The following is a 10935-nucleotide window of genomic DNA, read 5'->3' as shown; positions in this document are numbered from 1 at the left end:
CACCTGCACACACAGATATCCCCCTAAAATAGCTAAAATTAAAAACAAACTAAAAACTACTTCCAAAAACATTCAGCTTTGATATTAATGAGTTTTTGGGTTCATTGAGAACATGGTTGTTGTTCAATAATAACATTATTCCTCAAAAATACAACTTGCCTAATAATTCTGCACTCTCTGTAAGTCTGGGCAAGGGATGTCAATCTATTATTAGATCCATGAACAGTTGAAAATCTACATAAATTCTGATACTTCTATACACTGGAACAGAGAAAATTTTAAATATGTCGCTGAATAGAAACAGATCGACTTCATTCAGTATTATTGATGTCGAAGTAAGCATTTCTGCTTCATGTCTGATTGCACACCCTGTTTTTTGTTTGAGTCAATATTGTCTACACTGCTAAATAAGGCTTATTTTAAAGAAAATATGAGCTGTGTCACTGAGCAGAAAGCTGCAGAGGTAAAGAAATCCGTGGCTTTTCCTCTCACATGGATGTTAGATGCTCCATGTTTGGCACTAGTTTTACCTTTGTGTCTGTCGCCTTTGTCCTCCACTCAGACTGACAAACACAATAATAGGATCTCTACAGCTTGAACCCAGCTTCAGGGACCAGTGTATCCTTGAAACAACAAGCAGACAGAGTCAGCAAAGGCTGAGACACGGCGGTGAATCAGAATCAGAAAGCCTTGACACATTTACTGAAACGGGGGGAAATTAGGTCTGCGCGCTACCTTTCTTACCTATCTGAGATGGTTGCTATGACAACACTTCCTGCTTAGCAAATGTGTACATGTCAGGCTGATGTCAACCTGATTAGTACATGAGCACACAGAGCGCCTCACTTCCTGAAGGCAGCAGTGAATAAACCACTTTCATCTACAACCACCTTTGAAACACACAAAACAAAAAAAATTATTAATTAATAAAACAGCATCTTAGAAAACGCTTCGGCTATAAAGCACGTGTTTCACCAAGTTGGCCCATTTTTAGCCAATAAGAAAGGACTGAGTTATGCCTGGGATTTCATAAAAGCAAGTGACTGTGCTGCCAAACCAACACATGGGTGTGACTGTATATCCGCAGTGTCACCACCACTCCTCTGAGTACATCTGCTGCTGGGTAGGGTGAATTTCAAGCAAACCAGACACTGTAGGCTCAGCCTTGTGACTACCAACTTACACAATGCAGTGCATACACAGACACACACCGCAAACATCAAGCTGGAGCAGCCTTTGAGGCTCAGAGTGTATCTTTGCATACTGTATAGCTGAAGTGGAAGAAAATAATCACTGAAAAGACAACGTTGTGGAGTTCTTAGTGAAACAAAAGAGAGGAAAAACTGCATAAAACCCTAACATGAGTGACATTTTTCAGTCTTGTAAAAATAGAATAAATATATTTCTTCATATACATGGCGCATGACAACCCAGAAAACAGTTTTATTTTTTTATATATATAAACATATATATATATACACACTATGATAACCTTTGTCATCCTAATAACAAATCTTGGCAGCCATCAAAGATCTTGGCCTTTTACCAAAGGAAAATCACCTGGACTGTGATAAAAACCATCAACCATTATGTTTTTAAGTACAGCTTAAGTTACTTAAACAAAGGCTCTTTGTCTTCACTATATGCTGGCCAGTCATGCTTACACGTACATGTATAGGGACCCCGTAAATAGATATGACACCAGGCTCATAAAAAAAAATAATAATAACAATAAAAAATAGTCTTCATGTACACAAAAAAGGAAGAGAGAGGAGATTCATGTCCAGGAATGTGAATCAAAAGAGTTGTATAGACTCCTGTGAGACTGTTTAGACTTTTTGTTTTTAAGTTCTGGATTTTGACCTTCAGCGTAAGAGCAGAGATAAGAGACTGCCAAATAAGAGTGGACAGTACACATAAAACTATCTGTACTTTTTATAGAAGATCCATCAGGAATGTATTAATGAAATCTGCCATTTCACAATATTGACAGCACACAGAGTCTTTCTGTTTAAGCTGATATCAAACACCTCATCACCTTGTTTATTTGATTTCTTCAGTATAAATGTTGCCAGTTTTACACCATTTTACCAAGACATTTAATAAAGTTTTCCTTTAATCTAAGGACTGTTTTGAGTTATTTATTAATAAAATGCTGCGGCTTTGCAGAGTAAACTATGCAACATTTTCGGTGTCTGACGATGATGTCAGGACCAGCTAATGTTTGGTTTTTTTCAACACTTTCAACACTCAACAATGATTACTTCCGTGAAGACACGAAAGCAACTATCTGGCAATTGCTGACTAATGATTTCAAAGTTTGTTATAGATTGTGAATAATCAGTAATCAGATGATGATTACTATTTGTCAGTGATCAGAGAAAGAAAATTAGGACTTAAGTAGGAGTGAATTACTCATTTATACCACTGATGAAGGTTGCTTACTTCTTTAAAATGTCACATGGCGAGAAATGCATTTTTACTTCTCAGAAATTATGGTTTGAATAACTCTTAATATTCATTTCAGCCAACAAAAAAAGCCTTTAAAAAAGTGTGAAGAATCAGAAACAGCAAATTCCTCATACAGTACTGATCCAAAGTCTTTATCCACCCCTCATTTCTTTATATTTTGGTAGGAAAATTAGAAATAACTGTGTGATGTTTTTGAAGCAGCTGCAAACATCTATAAAAATACAGTATACAAGGCAAAAACAGAGTTTCTACAATTCTAACAAGCTTGAAAGTCAGTATTTGGTATGACCACCTATATTCTCTAACACAGGCTAAACTCTCTGAGGCAGCTTTCCTTTCATTTTAATTCAAATCAATTTTATTTATATAGTGACAAATCATAACAGCTGTTTCCTCAAGCTCCTTTATACTGTAACCAAAAGACCGTACAAAACACCAAAAATCACACGACCCCCTACGAGCAAGCACTTGGCAACAGTGTGAAGGAAAACCTCCTCTTTAACAGGAAGAAACCTCTGGCAAAACCAGGCTCAGTGGGGCAGCCATCTGCAGCGACCAATTGGTGTTGAGAGGAATAGTTTTCCAGGCTTCTTCAGGGACATCCTCGTCTTCAATTTAAACACTTAACAGCTGGTATGGCATGGTTGATCAAAAATCTGACCGGCTACTTTCAGTACTGGCTGAAATGCAGCCCCAAATGATGACAATCCTGCCCCCCAGCTATAGATACTCTCCTGACCTCCTCTGTACTCACTGAAAATTATTTGAACCAAATATTTAAAATTTAGATTTATCAATCCATAAGACCTGTTGCCAACAATTTTCAGTCCATTTCTTGTGCAATTTTGCATATGTTGGCCTTTTGTTTCTGTTTACCTTCATTAAGAATAGCCTCTTAACAGCTACCCTTCCAATGAAACCATTTCTGGCTTCAGGGAACAGTAGATAGATCAGCTGAATGACCACATGTATATCTCAGGCCCTGTATCAGGTCTTTCCTGAATTTTTTTCCCCCTATTCCTAAGGACATGACTTTCAGATAATGTTTATCTGCTAAAGACAGGGGGGTTTTTTCTCTTTATTTTCAGATCTGCCACTTCTTTTTTGTCTCCAACTTGTCCAGATTCCTCACATTTTTAAGGGACATGCTGCACAATATGTTGATAAATCCCATGTTTTTGAATAATATTTCTTTGGGAATTATTATATTGGTGGAAAAAATATTTTATACCTGTCAAACTGTGTTATCCATGGCATTTTTCGAGGATTCAACTAAAGTCGGAGAAGAAGAAATGGAAGCATGTGTTTTTGTCACATGCTGCTAGTAACAAAGTACTTAGAAATACTTTTTAAAATTGGTTCTTTGCTATCACTGGTTTATCTCTTGAGTTAGATACATTTTTTATTGACCCATAGGTCTGTGCTAAGTGAATCATTCAAAGATCACTTTGTGTTGACTGAACTATCAAACAAATAAGATTCCTCTGAAAATGGTCATATACGGGGACTGGACTGGAAATGAGTGCGATAGCAGTTAATGACCAAAGAACAACTTTGAATGGCTTTCACAGAGCCTGGAGAAATATTGCTCAAGTCCATTTTAAAAATTTACGAGAACATCTGGCTCCCAGGAAGCAAAGTATAAAGAAATGAGGGGTGACTCAAGACTTTTTCTGAGCATTGAATCGGTGCCTGCTAAAGTGATTAACTTTCTCTGACTAATTATTCCAGCGCTGAAAGAAATATCAGTGTTTCCATGAGGTTGTTGTCACGTTACTTAAAGGACTCAGGAATTGAGAGGAGAAAGGGTGTGAATGTAATAACATGTACTTTAGCACAAATACTTTTAGAAACATATAATTTACTCAGTAGCCTGTAAGTCATGCCGGTTTCTGCGTGTGAGTAACATGTTGAGAAAAATATGTGAATCTCAGCCCACTAAGGAAGCAGTGAGATCACTGAAAAGACACGAAAGCAGGCACACACAGGCACGTACACACATACCGCCTCCTACTTCAACAAAACTCTCCACTGCGGGGAATCACAGAGAGCTCTATGAGGAAACAGATCCTGGTCTTAGACGGTGGTCACCGCTGCATTTTCCTCCTGCTTGTCAAAAACTCGCTGCCAATCGAGTCAAGCAGCATTCTGTGTCGGAGGAGGAGATGCACGCCATTCACAGATAAAGGATTACAGCATTGGTGACAGCTGCATGTGCGGCCACATCCCACAACTTGGCTCAGATGGGGAAGGAGGAAGGAAACAAAACAAAAGTGATCCTCCATTCAGTCTTGCAGCTTACAAGGAGTTCCCCTCCCCGTTCCTCTCTCATCCAACCGCTGCGTTAAGCAGGACATGGTTCCCATCTCGATCACATAGCCCCCTTCCTCTGTTACTAATCAATTTACATGCATCACACGTCATACTAAATCCTGCCAGCTATCCAGCTAACCTACTCACACAACTACAAATGCAGCGGGTGCCACTAAAAAAGAATCAATTTTTTTTTTTAGGTGATAACACGTTGAAAACATCCCAAATCTCATCTGAGGAGCTGTTCTGTCTTTTTTTTTTTTTAAAGAGCTGAAAATAAGTTTGTTTGTTTTTTTAAAAGAGTCTGTTCCATGTAATAGCATAATAGCAGCCTTATAACTGGACCCAGCACTGTAGGGCTGTCAGTTCCTTCATTAATGAAACAGTAAACTTAAAAGCTTCTATAATGGGATAAAGCAGTGGCACAGATTCGGTCACTTCATCTCTTCTGACTTCTGAGGCAGTTCACTCCTTCAAAATAAAACTTCATGGCATGTCAGGAACGTGAAGACAGGAAATGTATGCTCCTGGGCTTCCACTGTGTGCGGTGTGATCCACTCATGTCGAGAGGAAGCTTTGATGGCAGTGAATGGGGTACTAATGAGTTGGGCTTATCAATGGCTGGTCTGTATTCTGTCCTCCTAATGGCCTGAACTGTTGATGCCCCATGTAAACATCTCAGCCACTTCCCAGGCTCAGAACTGGTTCGTGGTGGGCTTACACTAGTAATGTCCCTACCCATTATACATCTGATTTGCCATGAAGGAAGTGGCTTGGTTTTATTTTCTCTTCTAGAATAATCTATCTGCTTTTCAAAATAAGTCACTATGTGGCAAACACAGTAGGTGGGGCCTTTGGGGAATAATCGGGGCAGAAGGCAGCAGTGTGTTGAACAAACCTTCTGTTAAAAGCTTTTCACCTGTTGAATACCAAACGAATCACACATTTCTTTGTAGACACACAACTGCAGAAATAACATTTGTGTGTCTAAACTGTCTGTGGTGCCACCTAAGTGTTGCACAGGCGGAGGGAGACTGTGAAAGCTGGCAGCTGACAGTAAATATGTCTCATAGTAGAACAGATTGAGACCAACTGTTGCTTCAGCGTAAAGCTCGTTATATCGGCTACTAATGTGACATTTTATCAACATGTTTGCAGTCTTACCTGGCCGGTGTACTGTGCAGTCAGGTATAGCCGTGTCTCCTTCCACTGAAGCCAAACTGTCTCCGTCAACAGACTGGGAGGAGACCTTTCCCTCAGCTCTGTCTCTCACGGCGCAATGTCAGAACTACACTAACGTGTTTACACCACAGACTGTGGAAAACAAGCTCAGCGGAGACCTCGCCGTCGACTTCCAAGCTCAGCTTTCACTTTCTGCGGACGTTTAGAGCTAATTTCTTTTAATTGTGGTTTACTTTTTCTTCTTCGCCAGCTTCCCCCTTTTCTTTCCTTTTCCTCCACTTGGACGCTTTGCGTCGAGAACAGCCGAATTTTGTCGGGAGAGAGGCGGACCAACCGAAACGCAGGACGACCGCCAGCTTCAAGCTACCCACCGCCCAGACGCGACTTCCGTAAAATTTCACAATAAAATGAAAGTCGAGCAGTCTAAGCTACTGCATTATTACATCGAATTTAATCTAAAAAGGTAAGTGTAAAGTTGGCCTTTTAAATGTAAATTTGCTGTTATTTCTGCATCGGTTGCCACAGATAACGAGAGATGCATTTCTAATAAACACTCTTAATTATAAAAAATTAATAAAATTAAAGCACACGGGAAATGGTTTATATTTTAGTCAGTGAGGTCCTGGTGTAAATATTCATTGAGAATTGGAAGTCTAAAGTCACGGGCCACTTTATTAGGTACATGCTAGTGCTTTGGTGGATTCCCTTTTCCTGTGTGAATTGCAGCCTTCGTTTTCTGTCTTTAGCTGACAGGAATGATATCTGGTGGTCGTCTACTGCTGCTTTAAAATTCAGTGCGCGGTGCCTTTAGAGATATTCTTCTAGTATGAGCCTGAAGCAGTCTAGCCATTGTCCTCTGACATTAAACAGACAATTTTAATCCAGATTTCTGGATATTTTCAAACCTTTCTCTGTAAACCCCCAGACATGGTTGTGTGGAAAAATCCCAGTAGATCATCAGTTTCCAAACTACTTAGAGCAGCCTGACACCCAACAACCACAAAGTCACTTAAATCTTTTTTCTTCCCTATTCTGTTGTCCGGTTTGTATTTCAGAATGTTGCCTTGACTCTGTTTACCTGCCTAATGCATTCGGTGTGATGACATGGGAATGGCTGGTTAGATATAAGCAGCTTTTCCACAATAACGCAGCTGGTTAGTATATATGAGAGAATCAACTCAAAAGTTCTGTCTGTATTGTATTACCTACTCGGAACGTGTTTAATCATGCTACATGCATGCTTAAAAAAACAACAAAAAACAACAAAAAAATACTCAGCATATTATTTAAAAACACTAAATTAAACATCAACACTAACAAAAACTAATGTAAAAAATAAGGATTAAAAAGGAAAAACAAAACAAAGCATTGGTAACAAACTACACAGAAAAAAACCCAAAACCACTGAAAAACACTATTCACCGCATTTTGAGCAGTTTTTTTATTATTAAATATTCTGTTGCCCCTTAAACAGTTATACTTGGTTTTACATCAACTATAACCCGGAAAGCAAATTTCTAATCAAGATATACTCAGTAGTAGCAACACAGAAAGCTGCATTCAGAGTACCAACGTCCCCTCTGGGACCAACATGCAGATATGCAAGAAAATTCTCAATGAAACACAGTAAAGATTTTCCCTTATTCTTAATGTTTAGAATAAACACTGAATCCGTTTCCTGTTACACCAAAAGTCTCCAGCTAACTTGACAAAAGTGAAAGCAGCACTGTCATTCTGCTGTTAGCCTTGCTGAGGCGCACTCTTTCCTTTCTGTGTGCAGCAGAAGTGTCCAACGGTTTATGCATTAAAACCCTTCACAAAAACACATTTTTATTTCTTTGGTTGGTCTGAATTAAAAGAAAAAGTCTTAACAATACACACATTAAGTAAAAGTTTTTATTTAAATCAGCATAAAAAGCAAATAAAAGAGACTAAACTTAAAAAAAAAAAAAAGTGTAATAGGCTACAATCAACTTCAAAAATATTGATAGAGCTGGATGCATATATTTTGTGAAGTTGAAAATAAGCACTTTATGAAAAATAGATATCTACATTGTAACCAAATAAACATACAGTATGCATTTCCCAATGTGGCTATGGTCTGTACATTTCCCCAGTGAGATAGATAGATATATTTTATTTTATTTTTTTTGTTTGTTTGTTTTTTTTAAATGGACTTGAATGACTAATTGTGACAGCAGTACTCCATATGATCTACTTTCTATGACACATACGTTTGTGACAGGTTCTGAACGCCTTGAATGAGAAAACGCCCCCTAATAAAGCAGAAAATCAAACCACGTGTCTAAAACATCTTGCAGTCGGTCTTCGTCAGCTCAGGTTTTTAAAACACATGGCACAGGAGTGCGACAGCGGCTCACGCCACAAAGAACTGCTTTTGTCTCCCTGTAAAGCAGCTTTTTCAGTAGCAGACTTTGTGTGAAAGGTATTGTGCAACATTAACAAACACCACATAGTTTACAATAAAGTATGAAATGTGAGAAGAAATTCCACCGTGAAATGAACAGGACTGATAGGAGTGCTGATATTCAGCCTTTACAAATACAAAAAGACACTTTGGGAACATACTGGCTTTTAAACAACCTCGTGGTTTGATGCCAGAGAGCAATTTCGGGGTGATGGTAATTGCATGCAAGGTGGATTGTCGATCCCATTTTAGAGCCACTTCAGACATAAAGAGGAAGCCTGTTTGATTACATATACATCAGTGGTGGAGCAGAGAGTAGATGGGAGTCTGCGTAACAGTGTTAAATCTATTCCTGGGCTTCTTTGCCAGTCATCTTGTAGACCACAGTGGGACCATCGAGATGCGTGATAGTTGTGGTCAGATGGAGGTCTTCGCCGCTGTTCGCTCCGCCATCACCTGCACATAAAACATCACATTTTTCAGGACATCTTTAGTCCTTTTTGGGCTTTTTCCAACTTTACATTACTGCAGGCAGGAGTCTGTTGCATATCAAGCTGCTTTAGCTGAATTTCATTTACATAAACACTCTCAGCTTGCGCAAAGCAGAAGTGAAACTAGAGAGCTGAAAAAGTAAATCAAAACATGGAGAGTGAAGCTTGGAATGAGCTGCTCCTCCCACGAGACCCCTTGACGCACTTCAGGGAAAGCTTCCAAACTTCAAACCCTCTTTTTCTCTCTCTCATGCCACTGACGTCAGGAGATGGATGGATGGTTTTCATTACTTCCTTGCTCTTCGCCCCACCCCCTCTCTTCACTGTTCCCTTCTTTTCCGCCTGGAAGGAAGCCTGGTGTCCATTAGAATCTCACTCTCAGGCCAAAGAGACCCTTCTTTCCCCTGGGAATCAAGCCTTTCTCACTCACTCCAAAAAACAAACTTTGGATGAATAGGCAGCTTTACAAGAGGAGACAGATACTTGCTCTCTATTAGACTGAAGTAAGAGCTACTGGGGGCATTAATAAAATTCAGCTTTAATACAATGAAGAGAAAGGGGTTACGTCTAGGAGCAAGCAATAAAAACTAGCCTTATCAATAATTTATTGCCATGATTTTGTAATTTTTAGAGACCAAAATAAAAAAATAAAAAATAAAATAAAAAAGCGGGTTAATTATAAGGCAAGTAGAAAGGTGTACTTACCAGTGATGCACTGACCACTTGACTGCTCATCTCCATAGTGTTTGTGAGACGGTGCATAGAGAAACATGATGGCGAACACGTACAGATTCCACATACCGTAGATGCCAGTGAAGAAGGCGCTGTTCACCTGCACCGTGTGTTCTCCCCAGTGCCAGTGACCTTCATTCACCTGGACCAAAACCAAGAGAGATCATTTTTAATGATTTTGTCCTTTCAATGTCGTAACTGGCCCTTACTCTGAGACACAACAGATTCCGTAACTTTATGAATGAGACTCACCTGACTTATGATGAAGAAGATCACTGTCAGTGCAGCACAGGCCAGAGTGACCAGCATGAGGAATTTGAACCTAAAAATCAGACCCTAAAATGATGACAGTGGGATTACTTAGTAAGAAAACATAAAGCGTCACAACACTGTTAGGAGTGCATTAATGTGTGTGTAAGATAATAAAGAACCTAGATCTAAACACACTGGCACGACAAACTAACTAAACCGCAGACACACACCTCATAGTGAAGCTGTCTGGCCTTAGACATGGCAGGGAGGGACATCCTCTTGCCACTAATGTTGCGGAAGACTTGAAAAACCATGAAACAGAGGAAGAGAAAGTAGAGACACGCACAGATCCCTGCCACAATTATGAAAGCCATCTAAGGAAACTTGTCAAGGAAGTAAGTAGTAGTCGTCGTAGTAGTCGTAGTCGTACTACTAATAGTGAAAATAGATGAAAAGGTTCCACAAATTTAAACTTACAAAACACATTTTCACAATAATGTCTGAGGTGAAAAAACGTATAAAGTTATACTCATAAACCCACAACTCTATTCATGCAGTTATGGATCATTGTATAATATATTTTAAAGCAGCTAACGTGACCAAAAAAAATAAAAAAGGTTGTGTGCTGATGAATTTTACATCAATCAGATCGCCAAGCAAACAAAAATGGATATGCACACATAAACACAAGAACCCTCACCAATGCACATATGGCATAACTGAATGTTTCATATCATCATATTAGTCAAGAGAATACAGTTGCCAGTTTGTGCAGAAGCCAAGTGCAGTTTGGAAGCTGGCATAGTATCAATGAAGAAATTAATCTGTTCCAACAAATGAAGCAGAAGATCAACCATAAAAATGTTTATTCATGCTAAACTCAGAAGTCATGCTTTGGTAATTTACTTTGCCATAGGGTCTCCACTGTCATCATTTCTCCCTAATGAATGTTCAACATTTGGTCATAAAAAGGATACAGCCAGCTCTGTTCCTATGTCCGAAGCCCAGATGCTGTAGAAGGGATTTTTCAGCTGGACACCTCTAAGGAGGAGAAAAATAAATAAA

The 10935-nt window shown here is 39.2% G+C and overlaps 2 protein-coding genes across 2 annotated transcripts in view; both read right to left on the bottom strand.

The window, feature by feature from the left end:
* Positions 1–6344, bottom strand: part of gng12a (guanine nucleotide binding protein (G protein), gamma 12a) — a 40446-nt gene extending 34102 nt beyond the window's left edge. Inside the window, exon 1 of the mRNA XM_005721018.1 lies at positions 5950–6344. The gene's annotated coding sequence lies outside the window, so the exon portion shown is untranslated. The remainder of the gene's footprint in view (positions 1–5949) is intronic.
* A 1539-nt stretch (positions 6345–7883) lies between these two features.
* The window catches only part of wls (Wnt ligand secretion mediator), a 20351-nt gene continuing 17299 nt past the window's right edge, over positions 7884–10935 (bottom strand). Inside the window, exons 8-12 of the mRNA XM_005721015.2 lie at positions 10848–10911; positions 10101–10244; positions 9871–9954; positions 9592–9760; positions 7884–8851 (exon numbers count right to left, since the gene is read on the bottom strand). Of these exons, the coding sequence (XP_005721072.1) occupies positions 8742–8851; positions 9592–9760; positions 9871–9954; positions 10101–10244; positions 10848–10911 (571 nt within the window). The 3' untranslated portion in view covers positions 7884–8741. The remainder of the gene's footprint in view (positions 8852–9591; positions 9761–9870; positions 9955–10100; positions 10245–10847; positions 10912–10935) is intronic.

The sequence above is a fragment of the Pundamilia nyererei genome, unplaced genomic scaffold (genome assembly GCF_000239375.1).
Source record: "Pundamilia nyererei isolate P.nyererei 1_Seehausen unplaced genomic scaffold, PunNye1.0 scaffold00004, whole genome shotgun sequence".
Classification (NCBI taxonomy): Eukaryota; Metazoa; Chordata; class Actinopteri; order Cichliformes; family Cichlidae; genus Pundamilia; species Pundamilia nyererei.
This window is presented reverse-complemented; position numbering and strand designations above follow the sequence as displayed.